The sequence below is a fragment of the Nerophis ophidion genome, linkage group LG04 (genome assembly GCF_033978795.1).
Source record: "Nerophis ophidion isolate RoL-2023_Sa linkage group LG04, RoL_Noph_v1.0, whole genome shotgun sequence".
NCBI lineage: Eukaryota > Metazoa > Chordata > Actinopteri > Syngnathiformes > Syngnathidae > Nerophis > Nerophis ophidion.
In genome coordinates, this window is record NC_084614.1 from 56,802,390 (window position 1) to 56,826,312 (window position 23,923).

A 23,923-nucleotide genomic window follows, 5' to 3' on the forward strand; every position below is an offset into this window, starting at 1 on the left:
CAAATAAGAGACATACGATCTTCTCAGAAATAGAAGACCTTGAAACACATGCAAGAGAAAACATTACATGACTTTACTCAGCAAATCAACCTTAAAAACCAGAAGAAGGGTCAAATTATTACCCAAAAATCCAAATCCCCTTACCAATCCAAGCAGATGTGAAATATCTTGATGGGGGAACACACACATACATACATGTAAAGATGTCTCCATTTATGAATATACTGTGTGATTGCTTTCTCGATATAGGTATCTGTCTAGTTTATATGCAGCTTTATATGTACTGGATCTATTGTTAAATGGCTTTACAGATGTACACTGTATGTATTGAACTTTGTATGTACGCATGCATGCATGTGACTATTATGTACTTTGTCTCCATGAACCTTATGCAGGTAGGCATCTATTGTTTACTTTATAAAACATGATTCATCTATTTGCTAATGTATATATTTATATAGGTCAGTATAAAAGTAATATGTAAAGTGTGTAATTTTGCTAATACATGTCAAATGTAATGCAGGCATTTCAACAATTAATCCATGACCTCATTTCCAGTGCCTCAACGATCCTGAAATAATTAACCCGTCACCCCCATCTACAATTTTGTGTGTCAGTGCATGTGTGTGTTTGTGTGTGTGTATAATTAAAGCTGACAGTTCTGAAGCGGAGCCAAAACCATGTCAGACAACAACAAACTATTTAACAATAAAACTACAGTCTACACCTGTATATGGATGAAATATATTATACTGATCTATATGTTATACAGTAACACTTCAAATATTCAATAAAATGGGTGAGAGGCAGAATTAGAAAGAGCCTTCAGTATGTGCACTACAACCATTGTGCACTAATCAGTGGCCTAGTGCAGTGGTTCTCAACCTTTTTTCAGTGATGTACCCCCTGTGAAAATGTTTTTAATTCAAGTACCCCCTAATCAGAGCAAAGCATTTTTGGTAAAGTAAAATACATCACTATGTCATCAGTTTCTGATTTATGCAAAATAGTGTTCATTTGTAGTGGTCTTTCTTGAACTATTTGGGAAAAAAAGATTAAAAAAAAAAAATACAAACTTGTTGGAAAAATAAACAAGTGATTAAATTATAAATAAAGAGTTCTACACATAGAAGTAATCATCAACTTAAAGTGCCCTCTTTGGGGATTGAAACAGAGCTCCATCTGGATTCATGAACTTAATTCTAAACATTTCTTCACAAAAAAAAGAATCTCACGTACCCCTTGGCATACCTTCAAGTACCCCCAGGGGTACGCATACCCCATTTGAGAACCACTGGCCTAGTGGTTTAGTTAGAGTGTCCACCCTGAGATCGGTCGGTTGTGAGTTCAAACCCCGGCCGAGTCATACCAAACACTATAAAAATGGGACCCATTACCTCCCTGCTTGGCACTCAGCATCACGGATTGGAATTTGGGGTTAAATCACCAAAAATGATTCCTGAGCGCGGCCCCGCTGCTGCTCACTGCTCCCCTCACCTCCCAGGGGGTGAACAAGGGTGATGGGTCAAATGCAGAAGACAAATTTCACCACACCTAGTGTGTGTGTGACAATCATAGGTACTTTAACTTTTTTTTTTTTTTTTACTTTAATTTGATGATATATGCATATATAATTACTAGAAAAGTATGTATATCATTGCAGGTGACTCACTTGTCTGCAGTGCTGTGAAGCAAACACTTAGAATGTTCCAGAGCGTGCATCCCCCAGAGGAAGCCATGGAGGCAATGTGAAGAACAAGCCGCACTCCTGTCTCCTGACTAACTAGTGGCCAACAGAACTAGGCATGCATGATTAATGAATCGAGCGACGGCCAACATCACCCTTGTGTCACACTAGGAGACGAAACAAAAGCAGCATTATTACTTTTAGTAGAGTATATCTCATTATGACATGTTCAGGGGACGATACAGAAAGGTAGGAAAGTGTGCTGGTTGACCAATTAGTTCCGTTTTGCTGCAAGGCAACATATACAATGTGCAGTAAGGTGTTGCCATGGAAATTAGATGTGCCACTTTTTTCATTTCAATCATGTGGAAAACAATGTCATGTCATTTATGTGTAGTTGGATTTGGAATAAACGGGACACCCAAACTCAACTGGAATGACTTGCTAGCATCAGACTATATAGTCAGCTAGTAGCTACTTAAAACAATCCAAACTACACACCTTTCCCTTCACATTCCTTAAGAGTAACTTTTGTTTTGTTATAAATCCAGAGTAAAATCCCAAATCAGTGAGGAGCTGAATATTTACAATTTGACAAGAAACGAAAAAAAATCGTCTCACCTAAAGTTTGTCTGTCTTGCTCCAAAGAAGACTACTGAATGTAGGCGAGCACTCATCAAACTGGAGTTCTGTAAATTACCATACCACAATTTGCGAGACAGAGCCCTCCGGTGGCGAGAAATAGTGTGACAATCAACCCCATATTCCCAATCTACTTTTTGTTCATGAATAAATGATTTTTTCTTCTCAAAATATTAATGTATTCTAACATTCTTGACATAATTCTAGTGCTATTGCAATATTTGACAAAAACACATCCATTTTCATATTCAAAACATCCATCCATCCATCCATTTCCTACCGCTTGTCCCTTTCGGAGTCGCTGGTGCCTATCTCAGCTGCGTTTCGGGCGGAAGGCAGGGTACACCCTGGACAAGTCGCACCCTCATCACAGGGCCAACACAGATAGACAGACAACCTTCACACTCTAGGGCCAATTTAAAACATTTTGCGTATATTAAAACAGTGGTGAAACAGGGGTTAGTGTCTGCCTCACAATACGAAGGTCCTGGGTTCAATCCTGCGGTCGGGATCTTTCTGTATGGAGTTTGCATGTCCTCCCCGTGACTGCGTGGGTTCCCTCCGGTACTCCGGCTTCCTCCCACCTCCAAAGACATGCACCTGGGGATAGGTTGATAGGCGACACTGAATTGGCCCTAGTGTGCGAATGTGAGTGTGAATGTTGTCTGTCTATCTGTGTTGGCCCTGCGATGAGTTGGCGACTTGTCCAGGGTGTACTTCGCCTTCCGCCCGATTGTAGCTGAGATAGGCTACAGCGCCTCCGCGACCCCGAAAGGGGATAAGCGATAGAAAATGGATGGATGGATGGATGAAAAATATCCTATTAAAAACATTTTTGGAGGAAAATATACTCATGATTTACTCACTTTTTTTCATTGTTCTAAAATACATTTCAAAGATTCCAGATTGCTATTTTTTTCCAACAACAACAAAAAATGTTCCTAAAAAACAAATTTCAAGACAAGTGTGTTTTTTTTAGTATTTGTTAGCCTATAAATGGGGGTGTTCTACTGTTTTTAGTAATTTGCTGAAAATCTTTTCAACATCCTTAGAAGTTTTAAAATTAACTTGTGTGTTAAACAGGTTGGACAACTTTGGATCTACTGACAAATTATTAACAATGTTAAGTAAATTAAATACTGTAAAATTACCATAATCAATATCATATTTTGAGCTTGAAATACCCAATTTCGGTAACGCAAGGAGCAACGACTTACAGCTCAGCAACATTCATTTCAGGAAAAGTCAAACCACAGTCACTAAATGGTCAGGCAAAAAAAAAAAAAAAGCAAACACTCCTAGACCAGTGATCATTTTTAAAAATATACATAAAATCAGTGGATTTCCACAGCAAACTTTGCAATGGTTGAAGTAATATTAATAAAGTAATATTCAAGTAATATTCTTCCACTGCTACAACTCACAAGACAAGAATGAAGTTCTGGTTGTTATTTTAGCCCATGAAATTATTTTGGTCAACATTTATCTCCCTCAAATTATATTTTCGTCCAGTATTTTTTATTTTAATAACATGTTGCTCGTCACAATGTCACTGTTGCAAAGATACAAGTGGTAAGAAGAGGTGGGTAGAGTAGCCAGAAATTGTACTCAAGTAAGAATACTGTTACTTTAGAGATTTATTACTCAAGTAAAAGTAAGTAGTCACCCAAATATTTACTTGAGTAAAAGTAAAAAGTATGTTGTGAAAAAACTACTCAAGTACTGAGTAACTGATGAGTAACCTGTTCGTTTAATGATGACGGCAACAAATAATGCACAAAAACATAAGAATAGCAATGAACAAATTGAGAGCCAGGAATTTCTCTTAAGCAACTAAAACAATAATATACCAGAATCAGAAATACTTTAATAATCCCCAAGGGGAAAAATATATTATTTTTTAAAATGTTATTATTAATATAATATTATATTAAAATATATTAAGTAATAATACATTAAAATAAAAACAATTAAGGCAAATTGAGCCACAATAACGTAACAGCCCCATAGGCTCAATAGGCAGCGATTTACAAAGGAAAATAAGTTAGCCTTTACGCAAATCATAGAGTCTGGTAGGAGTGGGCTGCACCTGGGAACACATGGGCCCTTCTGAATGGTGTTTGTATGCATGCGTGAGTGTGTGTCTCTCTGTCTGGCTATGAGGCTGCAGTATGTTAATAAATTATACCCAAACTACGTACATTTGACAGTGATTCATAGCAGGGAAGCTAATATTAGCCCGCGGTGACAGCCCAAATATCTACTAACGTTACTTACCGCGATGTGCTTCCTCAAATTTGACGTTGAGTTCATGCAAGCTGAAATGTCCACTTGTTTGGGGAGACACATATGACAACGCCCTACATAACAGTTTTTTTGGTTGTCTGAAGCGTGAACATCGATTTTATGTGAGGCCAGGGGTGTTTGCGTTCGTTGTCGTCTCTGCCATTGTTGTTGTTTGCCGCTGAAAATTTTTGGGCAGTTAATCACGTGAGCGCCTGGCTCTGTTTGATTGGTGAAACGTAGTCAAACGTCACCAGCGACGGCATTTGATTGGTGAAACGGAGTCCAACGTCACCAGTAACTGCATTTGATTGGTGAAACGGAGTCAAAAGTCACTAATGATTGCATTTGATTGGTGAAACGCAGGCATGCGATAAATCCTACTGTGAAGGTATGTCTGACAACGAAAACAAAAAAAACGTGTATTAACAGGTCGATTAAAAAAAAGTAGCGAGTAGCGAGCTGAATGTAGATAAATGGAGCGGAGTAAAAGTAGCGTTTCTTCTCTATAAAAATACTTAAGTAAAAGTAAAAGTATGTTGCATTAAAACTACTTTTAAAAGTACAATTTATCCAAAAAGTTACTCAAATAGATGTAACGGAGTAAATGTAGCGCATTACTACCCACCTCTGGCGGTAAGATGTTTAATCAGGTGAAAATATTTTTGCTTAACTGAGATGTATTCAACAGCACCTTCATGATGTCCCATAACGCACGTTTAAACAGTACACATTTGACTTTGAAGAACAATTTTTAATAACTTAGTTTGGTTTTACTTCACCACAACCTCCCCCATTCAAAAAAGTCCTTGGCACACGCTTGACTACTTCTTCTTTAGTTTATTTAAAAGAAACATCCAGCGGCAGCTTTGTGCGTTTCAGCTGTGTGAAGGACAGATTGTTATTGGACTGCGAGACTACAAAGTGAATATGGAGCACAAAGGGATTGGCAAACATGTTCAGTACTTCCTAAAGGTCAGGGGCTGCAGTTATAATAAATTGGATTTGAGGAGATTGTTGTTATTCCTCCATTTGTCAATCACAGCACAATGCTGGAGACACAATGTGATACAATGTGTGTCTATCTTAACACTTGCCTCCATCCTGTAGTGTGCAAGCAAGTCACACACAACCAGCTTCACTTTCTGTTTGCCTTTACATAACATAGACACACACAACCATTTAAATCAGATCCGTGTAACATTTCCACATCTTTTTTAGAGGCCAGTCTGTTTGCTGGTATAATTTTTTTGTTCTAGAGTTTTAATAAATAGAATTAGAGAGCGGGAGAGAGAAAGTGAAACAGACAGAAAAGTGGAGGGCTGCCCCTCCCTCTTCCTTGCATCCCCCTCTGTTGCCCTGTGTTCAGGGTAAGAGAGGGGGTGACCTGCTGGTGGATCAGGAAGATCCAATCAGATCACCTCTGTGGTTGCAGTTTGCAGTCCGCTCACAAGAGCATGGTGACGGGCTTCTCCAGGAACTTGCGGAATTCAGCGAGCCACTGGGCGCCCACGGCGCCGTCTACCACCCGGTGGTCGCAGCTCAGCGTCACTGACATTATACTTGCAACGTCGAAGCTGAAATAGGAGAAAACCTTGAGTGTTACACAGACGCCGCCGTGCAATCTTGTCACCTACCCTCTCTCGTTGTCGGCAGGTATTAAGCGTTTTTCAGAGCCACCCACAGCGAGAATGCAGGACTGAGGCGGGTTGATGATGGCGGAGAAGTTCTTGACACCAAACATCCCCAGGTTTGAAATAGTGAAGGTACCTCCCTGGCAGCAAAGCATTTAATTCAAGTAAACTGTCCCTAATGATGGATTTCTACAAGCAGGATTCTACCTGAAATTCATGCGGCTGTAGTTTTCCGTCCCGTGCTTTGGCGGCGAGGGTAGACACGTCAACGCTGATAGCTGCCAGGCCTTTGGTGTGGGCATTAAACACAATGGGCGTGATGAGGCCATTGGCGGTGCTCACTGCCACACTCACGTCCACCACATGGTTCCTGGAAGAGGAAAAACAGACTCCAGTAATCATGAGGACACCACAATAACAGGCCATGCTATACTGTAACTGGGCAAATATTTTGATTCGGGGGCCACATTGAGAGAAAAAAATGTGTCTGGGGGCCGGTGTGTTTGTATAAAAGTACATACACATATATCTTTAAAAATCTGCTATACAGTATGTGTGATTGGGTCCCTTTTTCAGCAAGAATAATACAATACTCACAATGATGTCTGATAGAATGCTAAAGATGTTATGACAGACCACAGCAAAAAAATGTACCCAAAGGTACATGAAAATAGAAACGGAGGTGAGCACCACCTACTGACACAACTAAGCTACTACATGCACAGGCTAATAAAAGTATCAATCAATCAATCAATCAATCAAAACAAGAGAAACTAGGCAGTAGTGACCAGGAGACATTTGCTACTTTTTTATGGTATTTTAGAAGCAGTCTACCAGTGCATCTACAATGAAACCACTTTTTTTTTTTTTTACTGCTGAATGTGCGCTCACTGTGGGAGGCTGCACTTACACGCAAAAAAATACATTCTTAAAGAAGCTTTTTTCATAAAAGAAATATTCTAATAAAACTTATTTTTTGTGAAAAACAAAACAAAAACATCATTAAAAAATGTTAAATGACACCAAAAGGCATCAATAGATAATATTTTTTAATTTTTGACCGCCCAAAATGTTGAGACACACATACGTCCATCACCTGTCTGTGCAGCCCAAGCACTGATCCTGCAGTTGTGTTTGAAACCGTCAGTGCTTGCAAAATGGTGAGGAGTGTTAATAATTACATTGGACATTCTAAATTATATTTGGATCTTCTCCTTCCAGTATTGTTGGGCGTAATGAATATCAGCATATATTTTGCATACTGATGATGAAAGAGATGCAAAATATTATATTCTGCTTACTTAACAGACGTAAACAACTTTGCACACGTTTAATAGATCAGCTTTCCTCGTGCTATTAAGTTTGCCCGTGTTTTAGTCCACACAAAAATTTGCATATAAGGCCCGAAGTTTATTAAACAACTTGTTATAAACAGAAAACAAAATATTTAGGAATCTTTCAAAATCAGTTATTTATTTGTCAAACGGGGACAACTGGTCATTTTTCCACAATATATATTTTGTATAGCCTCTTTTAGCCTCGATAACTGCTTGAAATTAAAAGTATCTGTTCAGAAAGTCCATTACAATAACTCATTTGATCAAGAAATGAATCACGAAATAATTTGCTTTACTGTTTTTTCAGTGTTTTGTAAACAAGTACATTTGCAAATTAATGGATAACCATAATAAATATATTTTGGCATCGAATGCAACTTTGATAAAAAAAACCTTTGAAAAAATAACAATTACAAAAAATATTTTAGACATTTTAGAAATTACCAATGCTATGCAGCTGAGATACCGCAATACCAAGAGGGACAAGCGGTAGAAAAAATGGATGGATGGATGGATGCTCATTTAGAGTAGCTGTGGCATAAACCCATTACATAATATTGGGGGTGGTATACACTTTTTAAGCTGTGTATATGAAATAAGATACACATTTTCAAAGTTCCTTTTATGGGTGGATAGTTGGAACATTTCCAAAAAGTCATATGCTTGCAAAAAAGATAGATGTGCTGAACATGTATTTGGAGGATTTGAAAGCTATTATGTGGAATGGGAGCATTTGAAATTGTACTTTATATGTATACAGTATGTAGGATTTAATTGGATTTTGTTTCATTGGATGAAACAGGATTTAATTTATAATGGGGCGGTATAGCTCGGTTGGTAGAGCGGCCATGCCAGCAACTTGAGGGTTGCAGGTTCGATCCCCGCTTCCTCCATCCTAGTCAATGCCGTTGTGTTCTTGGGCAAGACACTTTACCCACCTGCTCCCAGTGCCACCCACACTGGTTTAATTGTAACTTATATATTGGGTTTCAGTATGTAAAGCGCTTTGAGTCACTTGAGGAAAATGCGCTATATAAAAATAATTCACTTCACAAATATAATTCACTAATATTCATTATGTTTCCTATGTTTATTGAAGTCTCGGTTGTGAATGATACTCACTCGCGGATGACAGTGTCCATCCAGGAGGAGTTACACTCTGGAACCTTGAGGCAGGCCAGAGCGCTGGCTTTTATGATGAAGTCATTGACACTTAGCTTGAGACTGCGGACTTTCACCTCCTGTAACAGTCGAGTGAAAAGATTGACTGACATTCGTTTAACTCCAGCAACAAACAAACCAAACAAACCTCATTGAGTTCTTTTCTAAGCTCCATCACTTGGTCCATGGCGACATCTACAGACAGGTAATAGTGGGGGATAGTTTGCTTGGATTGCATCAGTCTCTGAGCGATGACCTGTACAGGAAACCCAAACTCCAGTTTTCATACAAAATTAATTTGACAAGTTTGTGATAAAAGCTCACAAAAAGCATGAAAACCTGAGGCTGTGAATAACCCACAGGCTTCACGTAAACGTGCTGCGGTCACAAATACTGAACTGCAGTAGTGAGCTGGCATGTATCAGCTGTGTCAGTTTGTGCTCACCTTGCGGATATTGCTAATAGGTATGTCTGTGAAAGTCCCGGCTGCTGCGGCAGGGGCTGCAGCAGGTGCAGGAGCAGCTGGAGCTACAGTTGGAGTGGGAGCAGCCTGTCAAAAGATCAAAACTCAGGGGGATGTATGGCACCGAGATGTGCTAAATACGAACACAATATTAGGTGGTACTAAAACATTATTTGTTTAGGTCAGCAGCACCACATGCACAATATTAAATAATGAATGGGGGGGTACTGTAACATTATTTGGCACGCTTTTTTTTGTCTATTTAACTCAGTTGTACTATTGATCGATAGGAAAAAGGATTAAATAAAAAAAAAAACGTTTTATTTTAGTAATAAAAATAAAAAAATAAAAAAAATAAATAAATAAATAAAACAAAAATATATATATATATATATATATATATATATATATATACACAACATAAATAAAAATATTTTCATTTTTCTTTTTTTACAAAATTCAACAGTATTCAAAATAAAATACTTGTTCATACATCAATAAAGAATTAAAGGGGGAACTGCACATTTTTCTAATTTTACTTTATCGTTCACAATCCTTATGCGTTTTAGGATTCCAAAGACAACAAAACGCTCAATGGGGTTTAAGTCAGGACTTTGGGAAGGCCATTCTAAAACCTTAATTCTAGCCTGATTTAACCATTCCTTTACCAGTTTTGACGTGTGTTTGGGGTCACTGTCCTGTTGGAACACCCAGCTGTGCCCAAGACCCAACCTCCGGGCTGATGATTTTAGGTTGTCCTAAATCATTTTTCATTGTCCCATTTACTCTCTGTAAAGCACCAGTTCCATTGGCAGCACAACGGGCCCAGAGCATAATACTACCACTACCATGCTTGACGGTAGGATGGTGTTCCTGGGATTAAAGGCCTCACCTTTTCTCCTCCAAACATATTGCTGGGTATTGTGGCCAAACAGCTCAATTTTTGTTGGCGCACAGTCATGCCAGTAAAAAAAAAAAAAAAAAAAAAGAGGGCTGAATCGGTATTTTTCAAACAGTATAGTACCAGCCTGTCGCTTCCAGGAACTACCGCTGGCTAGCTGGTCAAGAACCAAGCGATGGGAAAGCAGAGTGCGCAAGCCTTTTCTCGCCAGTACATAGCCTCTCCATCACCTAGACCTTTGCTGTGCCTCCTCGTGGCAGTCCCCGGTAACTGTGTGCCTTGCGGCCTCAGGCTAAACAGCATGGGATCCCCTGGGGGTGGATAGCTTAGCCTCCATCCAGGCTACCACCATCCAACTGACCAGTGCCTACTGGCTAACATCTTGGTTACAGGCTACGGGAGAAAACCCCTAACGAAAAATCTGTGGTGAGGACCCGCATTAGGCAGTCACCAACAGACTGTGGATCTGGTCTTTTCATGCCACTGGAGGACGCCACATGGGGCCAAGACAAAACAGTGCGGGTCGAGACTACGCACCTCTACCACCATTTAAATCAATTCACTGTGCAGGTGTTTTGCTCCTACTGAGCACCCTTGGAGGAAGGATGCTACTATAATAACCACCTTGAAGAGGAAAGGTAACAAAGCAGACTGTGGAAACAGCAGAGTAATTTCCCTGCTCTCGGTTAATAGGAAAGTTCTTGCCCGGGTCATGCTCCCTCGCTTAGTGACTCACATCTCTGAGAACATCCTGCCTGAATCACAGTGTGGATTCAGAAGAGATTGCAGTACTAGTGACATGATCTTTGTAGCCGGGCAGGTAAAAGAATAATGCTGGGAACACTACCAGGATCTGTACATCGCCTTCATCAACCTGTCCGAGGCATTTGACACCGTAAACCGGATTCTCGTGCAAGAAAAGTACCTGGAACACCACCAGGATCTGTATATCGTCTTTATCAACCTGTCCAATGCATTTGACACCGTAAACCAGAATCTCCTCTGGGAATTACTGGGAAGGCTGGGAAGTCCGCCGAAGTTCCTCAACATCCTGAGACAACTACATGATGGAATGCGAGCCTGCGTTCGCATTGGAGGCCAGCAATCCCCCTCTTTTAATGTGAAAGTCGGGGTCAGGCAGAAATGTGTCCTTGCCCCTGTCATATTCAACCTCTTCCTCTCAGCAGTCACTCTCCTCTCAAACAAAGCTTCGGGAACCACAGATGGCATCCACATACAGTTCCGGCTGAACGGCAGTCTCTTCAACATCCGGCGCGTCCAGGCCTTCACTAAAATTACAATACAGACCCTAGAACTTCAGTGTGCTGACGATTATGCTCTCCTTGCCCACATGCCTGACTCTCTACAACGTGCACTTAACGTGGTCTCATCCACGTACAGTGCCCTAGGACGCAAGGTCAACATTTCAAAAACACAGATCATTCCACAACACTCTACCCACCAGTTAGAAGTGCCTGTCTTCAACATTGATGGCCAGCAGCTCACCATCGTTCCACATTTCACCAACCTCGGAAGCGTCCTGTCCCCCACATGTAACATCGATAATGACATCTAGGTCTGTGTTTTGTTAGCGTCTGCTGCCTTCGGTAGGCTCAAAACCAGGGTCTTCCTGAACAGAAACCTAACAGTTTCCACCAAAGCAGCTGTTTACAAAGCAGTTTGTCTGTCCACACTGCTATACGGCTCGGACGCTTTGATCCCTTACCAAAGGCACGTCAGAATCGTGGAGAGATACCACATCCGCTGCCTGCAACAGATTCTGGGTCTTACCTGGGAGGACAGGGTCCCACATGTGGATATCTATGACCGGACCCAAACACCCAGGATCCAAGTGTTCCTTGCGCTAAGACATCTGCGCTAGGTGGGGCATGTAATTCGCATGCCCGTCCAGGGGTTCCCCTGACAGATCCGCTACGGCCAACTCCAAGAAGGCTGTAGGTCTCCTGGATGTCAGCGGAAACGCTACAAGGACCACGTAAAAACCCTCCTGAAGCGCTGTGCTATCCAGCCTTCCGCACTGGAAGTCTTGGCATCTCCAGCAGCAGACCACTGAGAGGAGAAAAGATCAACGTATACAGCAACATCAGCACGCTGCAGGGGCCCCCCTCTCAAGCGTGGACTACATCCGCCCCACATGTGGCAAACCATGCGGGTCGCGCATTGGCCTGCACAGCCACGTGAAACGGCATATACGAAACCCCCCTCAATAAACCATTACTGGATAACGTCATCATCGTAATCGATAGATAGCCATAAGCATATATTATATATTATATATATATATATGTATATATATATATATATATATATATATATATATATATATATATATATATATATATATATATATATATATATCCATCCATCATCCATCATCTTCCGCTTATCCGAGGTCGGGTCGCGGGGGCAGCAGCCTAAGCAGGGAAGCCCAGACTTCCCTATCTCCAGCCACTTCGTCTAGCTCTTCCCGGGGGATCCCGAGGCGTTCCCAGGCCAGCCGGGAGACATAGTCTTCCCAACGTGTCCTGGGTCTTCCCCGTGGCCTCCTACCAGCTGGACGTGCCCTAAACACCTCCCTAGGGAGGCGTTCGGGTGGCATCCTGACCAGATGCCCGAACCACCTCATCTGGCTCCTCTCGATGTGAAGGAGCAGCGGCTTTACGTTGAGCTCCTCCCGGATGGCAGAGCTTCTCACCCTATCTCTAAGGGAGAGACCCGCCACACGGCGGAGGAAACTCATTTCGGCCGCTTGTACCCGTGATCTTATCCTTTCGGTCATGACCCAAAGCTCATGACCATAGGTGAGGATGGGAACGTAGATCGACCGGTAAATTGAGAGCTTTGCCTTCCGGCTCAGCTCCTTCTTCACCACAACGGATCGATACAACGTCCGCATTACTGAAGACGCCGCACCGATCCGCCTGTCGATCTCACCATCCACTCTTCCCTCACTCGTGAACAAGACTCCTAGGTACTTGAACTCCTCCACTTGGGGCAGGGTCTCCTCCCCAACCCGGAGATGGCACTCCACCCTTTTCCGGGCGAGAACCATGGACTCGGACTTGGAGGTGCTGATTCTCATTCCGGTCGCTTCACACTCGGCTGCGAACCGATCCAGTGAGAGCTGAAGATCCCGGCCAGATGAAGCCATCAGGACTACATCATCTGCAAAAAGCAGAGACCTAATCCCGTGGCCACCAAACCGGAACCCCTCAACGCCTTGGCTGCGCCTAGAAATTCTGTCCATAAAAGTTATGAACAGAATCGGTGACAAAGGACAGCCTTGGCGGAGTCCAACCCTCACTGGAAACGTGTCCGACTTACTGCCAGCAATGCGGACCAAGCTCTGGCACTGATCATACAGGGAGCGGACTGCCACAATAAGACAGTCCGATACCCCGTACTCTCTGAGCACTCCCCGCAGGACTTCCCGAGGGACACGGTCGAATGCCTTCTCCAAGTCCACAAAGCACATGTAGACTGGTTGGGCAAACTCCCATGCACCCTCAAGAACCCTGCCGAGAGTATAGAGCTGGTCCACAGTTCCACGACCAGGACGAAAACCACACTGTTCCTCCTGGATCCGAGGTTCGACTATCCGGCGAAGCCTCCTCTCCAGTACACCTGAATAAACCTTACCGGGAAGGCTGAGGAGTGTGATCCCACGATAGTTGGAACACACCCTCCGGTCCCCCTTCTTAAAGAGAGGGACCACCACACCGGTCTGCCAATCCAGAGGTACCGCCCCCGATGTCCACGCGATGCTGCAGAGTCTTGTCAACCAAGACAGCCCCACAGCATCCAGAGCCTTAAGGAACTCCGGGCGGATCTCGTCCACCCCTGGGGCCTTGCCGCCGAGGAGCTTTTTAACTACCTCAGCGACCTCAGCCCCAGAAATAGGAGAGTCCACTACAGATTCCCCAGGCACCGCTTCCTCAAAGAAAGACGTGTTGGTGGGATTGAGGAGGTCTTCGAAGTATTCCCTCCACCGATCCACAACATCCGCAGTCGAAGTCAGCAGAACACCATCCGCACCATACACGGTGTTGATAGTGCACTGCTTCCCCTTCCTGAGGCGCCGTATGGTGGTCCAGAATCGCTTCGAAGCCGCCCGGAAGTCGTTTTCCATGGCTTCCCCGAACTCTTCCCATGTCCGAGTTTTTGCCTCCGCGACCGCTAAAGCTGCACACCGCTTGGCCTGTCGGTACCCGTCCACTGCCTCCGGTTTCCTATGAGCCAAAAGAACCCGATAGGACTCCTTCTTCAGCTTGACGGCATATATATATATATATATATATATACATACACCTATGCATTTATATACATATATAAGCATACAGTTGGCTCCAGCACCCACCGCGACCCTGAAAAGGACAAGTGGTATAAAATGGATGGATGGATGGATAATCGGATAAAACACACTTTATAGCTTCAACGTGTATTTTAGGGAAAATAGTTGTAATAAACAAAGATTTTGATGCTTGTCAAGAACTTATTTTCTTTAATAAATGTATATCAACATTGAAATTACACTTTTGCATAAAATGTACAATAAAAAATTTGAGATGTCCTATAATATCGGACTGCAGATATTATCGGCCGATAAATGCTTTAAAATGTACCATCGGAAATTATCGGTGTCAGTTTCAAAAAGTAACATTTATGACTTTTTTAAACGCCTCTGTACGATAATACACACACACAGGAGTTGCAGCACGACTGCAGCATGAGAGGTTTACTGGCGGCGCTTGATGACCTCATTGAACCGCCGCGAGCGGAACATAACAACAGCAAGAGTGTGTTGTTACCGGTGCTGTAGGCATGGCTAACAAGTGAGCTTGCTCAGCGACTGACTAACAACATGGTTTGGGATTATTTTAAAGTGTCTCTGACAGATTAAAAAAATGGCAATTTGCAATGACTGCAAAAAGTTGGTTATGCGAGGAGGAACCAAGATGTCTTCCTTTAATATGAGCAATTTTATCTCCCACCTCTTCAAGAATCATAAGGAGATACACGATGAATACAAGCGGAAAATGGATTAAGAGCAAACAGCGAAAAAAAGTAGTACAACACAGTTGTCGCTTAAAGACTAGGCAGAGAAAAAAACAAAAATACAACAAAAACCACCCCAAGGCAAAAGCCCACGTTGGGGTCAGGGACAACGCACGCAGTGTGGCAAAAGCTACGGTGAAGTTTGGTGTGGATAGTCTACCCTGCATGGCGCAAATTTTGCAGCTTGCTGTGAACAGAGGTGCCTTGTCTCAAAGCAGCATTTCAGAAGCTGTGGCTGACTGCTAGGCCAATACAAGCACTCACCACTAGCTTGCAGCACATTTTTGGTACTCATACAAATACGTTAGAACAGGGCAGATTGAGCCCAGTTTATAATTTCCTGTTATACAGTATGCTAGGCAGTCTTGCACTAAAGGAGGACTATGTTAGTTTTTACTTTATTACTCTTGTATACTCTGGACTGAAGTTGTGTGCCTTCATTGTTTTTGTAGCTGTTGTTTTGAGGCATGTTTAAAAAAATAATAATAATAATGAACTTTATGAAAGTCAAATTATAGTATTTCCCATAGTTGTAGTGGGTATCAGGATTATCTCAGAGACAGCATGTCCCAAACTCCGAGCTGCTGTTTTGAGGAATTTAAAAAAAAAATAATGCACTTTGCGACTTCAATAATAAATATGGCAGTGCCATATTGGGATTTTCTTCCATAGCTTGAGTTGATTTATTTTGGAAAACCTTGTTGCATTGTTTAATGCATCCAGCGGGGCATCACAACAAAATTAGGCATAATAATGTGTTAATTCCAGGACTGTATATATCGGTATCGGTTGATATCGGAATTGGTAATTAAGAGTTGGACAATATCGGAATATCGGCAAAAAAGCCATTATCGGACATCACTAATTAAAATAAATGAATAACTTGTTTTTTTCTAATCAAGTTAATAGATAAATCTTTGCAGTCTTAATTTAATAATTATGTTTTTTTTGGCCTGTGTTATTACTATTTACTATTGACATGTATTGTGTTGCTTTTATGTATGAGAGGTGCAATACAAAGATAGTTTGACTTATAATATATAGCCGAAAGTAACATAAAAATAGAGGTAAAGTAAATCTTACTGGTGCAGTCTTTGGAGGGACAAAAGACTCAATGTCTTTCCTGGTAATGCGTCCATCAGGGCCAGAACCTGAGCAATAATGTGGACATGAAATTAACCATTGTTTAACTTGTAGGTCACATTCTTTCTTGATGACTCACCACTGATCTGTGCCAAGTCAAAGCCTTTCCCTGCCGCTAGTTTCTTTGCCAGTGGGCTGGCGAACACACGTCCTTTCCTGGGCCCCATGGTTGCAGGCGGCGCTGCAGCAGGTGTTGAAACAGGAACAGGTGCTGCAGCCACAGGTGCTGCTGCCTGGAAGAAGATAACAGTGGGTTACATTGGCAGAACTATCAGAACAGATATGTATGTGTCTTACTGGTGCTGGGGCAGGTGGAGGTGTTGCGACATCTGCCACGCCCGTTTCCACATAGTCCTTGAAGGCAGCAATGTCACTCTCCTTCTCTACAATGATGCAGAGTGGCATTCCTAACGGGACATCGCGTGTGCCCTCCGTCACCAGGATTTTAGCCAGATATCCCTCCTCCTGGACCTCAAAGCCTAGAAGTAATCACATGGAGAAACAGTGAGCACAAATTAGGGCAGTAGGGGTTGATGCAAACAATCTTACCGATTGTTGCCTTGTCCGTCTCAATCTCGGCCAGCAGATCTCCCTCGTTGAGCTTCTCTCCCAACTTCTTCTCCCAGCGCTGCACTGTGCCCATCGTCATGGTGGGAGAGAGAGCAGGAAGTGTGATCTGCAACACACACACTTTTAGAATAAATGTAAGATTTTTTAGCACAGCCGTCCGCATTTTAAAATCTGCTGTCAAAGGTTTATTATGTACAATTTGAACAATAAACCAACAAGTGTGTTAAGAAAACAATAACCACTGGAAGTTAGACTGACTTTAAATAACAAACAGCTTGTTTTAAGCCTAAATAGAACAGTGGTTAACTTATTTTTAAACTTATAAGATGATGGTAATGCTGTGCATTCATTGAAGTTTACATGTTGATGACAGTTTGACCCCAAAACAGAATATTTTCACTAATTGTTTTCAACAAGAAATGTGTCAAAATTCAAACAAATTGGGCATTGTTTAATTCGACTTCAGCAGGTTCCACTTTTGAAATAATACCAATAGTTTGCATTAGCAAAATATGTAACATGAGTTTATAAATACAATATTCAACTGTATATTATTTACCACTTAAAATATAATATGCTAATTGAATTTTTACTATAAAATATTCTTATTTTATTATATAATAAAATGCATTGTTATATAATATCATTATTATCATTGTTATCATATTAAATTATTATCAAATATTAAAGGAATTTTCAATTACATTATTATTTTAATTAAATTAATAGTGTGTGTGTGCACACATTGAGTTCTAGCTCCCCTATTCATCCGCCGAATCTAAAATCCTGAAACTGTCAAATATAAAAAAGCACAACACTAAACTGCAGTGATGGGAATGTGGGAAAGGTTACCAGCGCTTTTTAAAATTATACAACTACAATAATACAACTCAATATTTTCATACTTTGGCTCTACTAAATAAATGCACAATAAATCCAGGGTTAGAGGAATGTTTATATATTTAATAATATATATATATATATATATGTATATATATATATAATTTATTTTTTTTATTTTTTTATTATGTATTTGTATGCAACATCCAGGGTTTTTAGTTAGTTTCACTACTTTACAACTAAATTACCATTTGGAAACAAAATATACTGCTGCTCTATGCTAATTACACTTAGCGTTACTTTAAAAGGCTATACCCACCTTAAGGTGTGTTGGGTAGGAGCTGCCTGGGGCTGCGGGAGGTGCAGAAGCGGCCACTGCAGCTGGAGGAGCAGGAGGAGGAGGAGGAGGAGAGGAGGTGGTTGATGGAGCAGCTGCCACAGCTGATGAAAGGGAGTCCAACGTAATGTCCTTAAAAGCTGGAATGAGGTCTGGGCTGCAAAACAGATTATTAAAAAACATTTTAGCAGATAACAAAAACAGACAAAGTAAACAAAAGACTTGACAGGGCTAAATATTGGAAATCTTGTTTACCTATCAACAGTGATGCAAATTACTGATCCAATGCTCACATCTCTGGTCCCTTCAGGGACAAGAATTTTGGCTAAATAGCACTCCTCCAGCATCTCAAAACCCACTGTGGCCTTGTCAGTCTCTACCTACAATAAATGACAGTGTTTCACAACAATATTTCCTTCCCAGAAACACAAACACATAAATAAACATTCTCTAACCTCAGCAATTAGGTCACCCTCGTCGATTTTGTCTCCCTCCTTCTTTTCCCACCGAGCGATGGTTCCAGTCTGCATAGTGGGTGATAGTGCAGGCAGCTCCACCTGATTATGATAATGGACAGCGGCACATCATCACCCATAGCACGTACTTCCAGTTCATAACAACAGTCGCTTCCAGGGACCGGTCAAAGCTGTTCAACACAATATAGAAATGTGAGGCTTTATTCTAGGCCAGGGCCGATAAAACGATATCAGTACAGCATATACTGTGATAGACACATAATCGATATCAATAAAAAAAACCTTTTGATAAAACAATATATATGCTTTTTTGGGTCAGAAGAAACTGGAAAGAATGAAGTATGATTGGTTGCATGAACAGAGACGCTGGATGTCTGGTAACTTTGCAAAACACCTCTGATTGAAAAACTTCTTTCCATTGTCACTGTTCTAAATCTAGATTTATCAAAGACGGCGTGGCGCAGTGAAAGAGTGGCCGTGCGCAACCCGATGGTCACTGGTTCAATCCCCACCTAGTACCAACCTCGTCACGTCCATTGTGTCCTTGAGCAAGACACTTCACCTTTGCTCCTGATGGGTGCTTATTAGCGCCTTGCATGGCAGCTCCCTCCATCAGTGTGTGAATGTTTGTGTGAATGGGTAAATGTGGAAGTAGTTTCAAAGCGCTTTGAGTACCTTGAAGGTAGAAAAGAGCTATACAAGTACAACCCATGTATCATTTATTTATTTATAAAGATCTGTTCTTTGCAGATTATAATTACTTTCTCTTTTTACACATCAGTTTTGAATGTTGTTTGGTAGAATTGTTGCATGTGCTTTGTATATGATATTTAGGATATTATACTCTGCCAGTTCATGGAATTGTACTAAATTTAACTGTTTAAATATTGGGTTTGTGGGTTCCCTGTATGCATTTCCAGTAATGATTAATTATGGAAATTGGATTAAAATGTTTTACAGGCACTACATTTGTGTAAAATAGCAATAGTTTTAGATATTTTAGTCTTTGCAACATTTATATGTGATTTGCATGACAGATGTTCATCAATCATAACACTTAAAAACCTGATCTCTTTTGTTCTTCGAATCGTAACTCCTTCGACATACAATGAGCTATCCACACTTTTCCTACAACTGCAAAAAATCATGTATTTCGTTTTACTAGTATTCAAAGATAATCTGTTTACATCAAACCATCATTTACTCTTAATTCATTTTCAACCACCTCTAACACATCTGTAATATTTGGTCCTGATTAAAAGAAGGTTGTGTCGTCCGCAGATGAAATACACTTATACTTTTTCTCCTATGTCCCCCTTGTGGAGGGGGTCCAGTCCGATGGCCATGGATGAAGTACTGGCTGTTCAGAGTCGGGACCCAGGATGGACCGCTCGTCGGGACCCAGGACGGAACGCTCGTCGGGACCCAGGATGGAATGCTCATCTGTGTATCGGTTGGGGACATCTCTACGCTGCTGATCAGACTCCGCTTGGGATGTTTTCCTGTGGACGGGACTCTCGCTGCTGTCTTAGATCCACTTTGAACTGAACTCTTGCAGCTGTGTTGGAGCCACTATGGATTGAACTTTCACAGTATCATGTTAGACCCGCTCGACATCCATTGCTTTCGGTCCCCTGGGGGTTGGGGGGGTTGCCCACATATGAGGTCCTCTCCAAGGTTCTCATAGTCATCATTGTCACTGGCGTCCCACTGGGTGTGAGTTCTCCTTGCCCACTGGGTGTGAGTTTTCCTTGCCCTTATGTGGGTTCTTCCGAGGATGTTGTAGTGGTTTGTACAGTCCTTTGAGACATTTGTGATTTAGGGCTATGAAATAAACATTGATTGATTGATACAGTTTGGAAACCAAGGTAATATCATTGAAAGGAGGCAAAGAGCAGACCTTCTGCTCCAGCCAGACATCCAATCCAGTTCGCGAGGGCTGGAGAGGGTGCCAAACCCCCCCGCCACAGATCTACAGCGAAACTCCTCTCACCAGGAAATGAGTGGAGCATGAGGGTCAACCTGGGGAAGCAGCTCCAGTTCCCCAGGGAGATCGTCGAAACATCGCTACGGCCAGACCTGGTCTTCTGGTCAGAGGCTTCCAAGACGGTTCTTCTGGTCGAGCTCACTGTCCCATGGGAGGGAGGGTTGGAGGCTGCTTATGAGCGGAAGTGAGTCAAGTACTCTGACCTGGCAGTAGAGTGCAGAGAGGCTGGCTGGAAAGCCGTCATCTGCCCTGTGGAAGTGGGGTGTAGGGGCTTCGTTGGTTCCTCAACTCCCCGCCTTCTCCGAGACATTGGATGCACAGGAGCGGGGCATCGGAAAGCCATGAAAGAGCTGGCGGAGGAGGCGGACAAAGGCAGCTTCTGGCTGTGGCTAAGGAGAAAGAATAAGATTTGGGGTGCAAACACCTAGGGCATCAGCAGGGGGTGGCAGGGAGACATCCCTGCCATCGCTCCGCCACCATGAGACGTTATAGGCTTAAAGGAGAGAAACGTTGATGAATGGTGGTCCCCAGCTGATGACCCGTTTATGCCCACAGAGTTGTTCAGTGAGGTGCGTCAGGCAGCAATGCCCAGCAGGAATTCCATCACCTGTATCTTGATATAAGTGGTTATAGTGATTTTAGAATTGTTTTTACATTGACTGTTTTCCATGGTTGTGTTTACATTTCCTTTCCTTTCTGCCTTGATAGCTGAGGGGTTTATAAACAGAGTATTTTTAAACAAAAATGTGAACATTTATTATATTTTTTGCCTGATCCATAGGTCATTAAAAATATCAATAATTATCGATACTGATCAATATAAAAAACTTGATTTACTATTTATAAAATATAATGTATGGTTACCTGTAACTTGAAATAGGCCACCCAGCCTGAATCCAGACTTGGTAGTAGTTTAGTCAGTAGTTTAGTCGTGGATGTACACTGTATAGTGATGAATCCAATAAACATTTGATTTTATTTGACATTAAATTTGCAAAATGCGCAACCGCATTTTGCAAATTGTGCGCTATTGGTATTGTGCTTACAACAATTCAACAAGCCGACTATTAGCTAGCACCTTGGGCGGTATAGCTCCGTTGGTAGAGTGACCGTGCCAGCAACTTGAGGGTTGCAGGTTCGATCCCCGCTTCCGCCATCCTAGTCACTGCCGTTGTGTCCTTGGGCAAGACACTTTAACCACCTGCTTCCAGTGCCAGTTAGATATTGGGTTTTCACAATGAAAAGCGCTTTGAGTCACTAGAGAAAAGCGCTATATAAATATACAGTGGGGCAAAAAAGTATTTAGTCAGCCACCGATTGGGAAAGTTCTCCCACTTAAAATGATGACAGAGGTCTGTAATTTTCATCATAAGTACACTTCAACTGTGAGAGACAGAATGTGAAAAAAATCCAGGAATTCACGTTGTAGGAATTTTAAAGAATTTATTTGTAAATGATGATGGAAAATAAGTTTTTGGTCAACCATTCAAAGCTCTCACTGATGGAAGGAGGTTTTGGCTCATAATCTCACGATACATGGCCCCATTCATTCTTTCCTTAACACGGATAAGTCGTCCTGTCCCCTTAGCAGAAAAACAGCCCCAAAGCATGATGTTTCCGACCCCATGCTTCACAATAAGTATGGTGTTCTTGGGATGCAACTCAGTATTCTTCTTCCTCCAAACACGACGAGTTGAGTTTATACAAAAAAGTTCTATTTTGGTTTCATCTGACCACATGACATTCTCCCAATCCTCTGCTGTATCATCCATGTATTCATTTTGGTATAAACTTAACTCATCGTGTTTGCAGGAAGAAGAATACTGAGTTACATCCCAAGAACACCACACCTACTGTGTAGCATGGGGGTAGAAACATCATGCTTTGAGGCTGTTTTTCTGCTGAAGGGACAGGACGACTGATCTGTGTTAAGGAAAGAATGAATGGGGCCATGTATTGTGAGATTTTGAGCCAAAACCTCCTTCCATCAGTGAGAGCTTTGAATGGTTGACCAAATACTTAATTTTTCGCCATAAATTACAAATAAATTATTTAAAATTCCTACAATGTGAATTCCTGGATTTTTTTTTCCACATTCTGTCTCTTAGTTGAACTGTACCTATGATGAAAATTACAGACCTCTGTCATCATTTTAAGTGGGAGAACTTGCACAATCGGTGGCTGACTAAATACATTTTTGCCCCACTGTAATTTACTTCACTTCACGTCACCTTGATACAGTAAATGACATTGACTTTAAAAACTTTGTATTGGCAGAAAACTATGACATTTGTTATTAAATCTGTATACAGACACAAAACAATTAATTTCAAACATTGACTTTAAAAACTTTAAATTGGCCGAAAACCATGACATCTGTTATTAAATCTGTATACTGACACAAAACAGATGAATTCCATAATTTTTTTGTACGATATAGTAACATGCTAGTACTGCTATCTACGGAGGTCATGCTAAACCGGGTGCTATAGCAATCGGAAGCGGGGCAATGTTACCTTTTGGTGCGGCGGCAGGCTATAGAAACGTTTGCCCTGACAGCTAGCAACCAGCTGAGGACACCGCATCAGAGCTGCCCCGTGAATGAAGCTTACAGCCCTGGACCCGACGACGCGGTGTGGCCGCCTCGCACAACCGGTTCCAGACAGGCAACGGGAGCGGATGGCAGAAGCAGCAGGCCCGGCCCGGAGGACACAGGGACGTGGGAGACCGGCGGACGGCCTGAGCCCCAGGATTAAACGAAGCATATCGGAGCAGTCGAAGCACTACGCGGAGTTAAAACTAATGTAATTATCTTACACCTGCATCAAGAAAATCTGTCAAAAGTGCAGGAGGCACGCCTCACTTTCCGATGACCTCCTCCTGTCCAAAACACACCGCTTTCCGGCTCTTTGCGCACACTGCCGTCTATCTGCTGGAAGTGTCGTAAAACTGTTGAAACGCAAAATATTTTTTTTATTTCGAGTTTACCGTTGCAGGTATTTTACTTGCCAATATATATATATAAAAATATCTTACTTACTAATAAAAACAATCAGTGGTGTAAAACATGACGTCATATGCGGTAGGCCTAAAACACATGCGTCAAACTCAGCCCGCGGGCCAGATATGGCCCGTCACATCATTTTAAATGGCCCGTGAATGCTTGCCATATTTGCCAACCCTTCCGGATTTTCCGGGAGACTCCCGAAATTCAGCGCCTCTCCGGAAAACCTCCCAGAAGAAATTTTCTCCCGGAAATCTCCCGAAATTCACGCCCCCTCCAGCCCAATGCGGACATGAATGCATGGGACAGCCTGTTTTCACGTCCGCTTTCCTGTTATATAAACAGCTTGCCTGCCCAATCACGTTATAACATCTACGGATTT

At 42.0% G+C, this 23,923-nt stretch overlaps 2 protein-coding genes across 6 annotated transcripts in view; both read right to left on the reverse strand.

The window, feature by feature from the left end:
• The window catches only part of zgc:165604 (uncharacterized protein LOC792578 homolog), a 13,009-nt gene extending 7,713 nt beyond the window's left edge, over positions 1 to 5,296 (reverse strand). For 2 of the 5 annotated variants that reach the window (XM_061898532.1, XM_061898528.1), the window contains exons 1-2: positions 4,607 to 5,296; positions 1,673 to 1,854 (exon numbers count right to left, since the gene is read on the reverse strand). In XM_061898532.1, the coding sequence (XP_061754516.1) occupies positions 1,673 to 1,739 (67 nt within the window). In that variant the 5' untranslated portion in view covers positions 1,740 to 1,854; positions 4,607 to 5,296. Of the gene's footprint in view, positions 1 to 1,672; positions 1,855 to 2,188; positions 2,210 to 2,308; positions 2,549 to 2,609; positions 2,930 to 4,606 lie in introns of those variants that run through there. The other 3 variants (XM_061898530.1, XM_061898529.1, XM_061898531.1) reach the window with 3 other exon arrangements.
• Positions 5,297 to 5,437: 141 nt separating this feature from the next.
• dlat (dihydrolipoamide S-acetyltransferase (E2 component of pyruvate dehydrogenase complex)) lies at positions 5,438 to 23,475 on the reverse strand. Its single transcript, XM_061898527.1, has 14 exons — positions 23,054 to 23,475; positions 18,530 to 18,631; positions 18,330 to 18,454; positions 18,057 to 18,231; positions 16,877 to 17,003; positions 16,625 to 16,806; positions 16,407 to 16,560; positions 16,268 to 16,335; positions 9,190 to 9,294; positions 8,893 to 9,000; positions 8,706 to 8,824; positions 6,454 to 6,616; positions 6,250 to 6,386; positions 5,438 to 6,189 (listed from the first exon to the last, which is right to left on the reverse strand). The coding sequence occupies exons 1-14, from the start codon at positions 23,300 to 23,302 to the stop codon at positions 6,060 to 6,062; spliced, it is 1,944 nt and encodes a 647-aa protein (XP_061754511.1). The 5' UTR covers positions 23,303 to 23,475; the 3' UTR covers positions 5,438 to 6,059.
• Between the last annotated feature and the right edge of the window lie 448 nt (positions 23,476 to 23,923).

Excerpts from the sequence above, each read along its gene's own strand:
- dlat (XM_061898527.1), bottom strand. The coding sequence starts at position 23,302 with ATGCTTCGTTTAATCCTGGGGCTCAGGCCGTCCGCCGGTCTCCCACGT. Across the intron at positions 18,632-23,053 it reads GCCTGCCGCCGCACCAAAAG|GTGGAGCTGCCTGCACTATC; the intron begins GTAACATTGCCC and ends TATCATAATCAG. Across the intron at positions 6,190-6,249 it reads CCTGCCGACAACGAGAGAGG|CTTCGACGTTGCAAGTATAA; the intron begins GTAGGTGACAAG and ends CTCCTATTTCAG.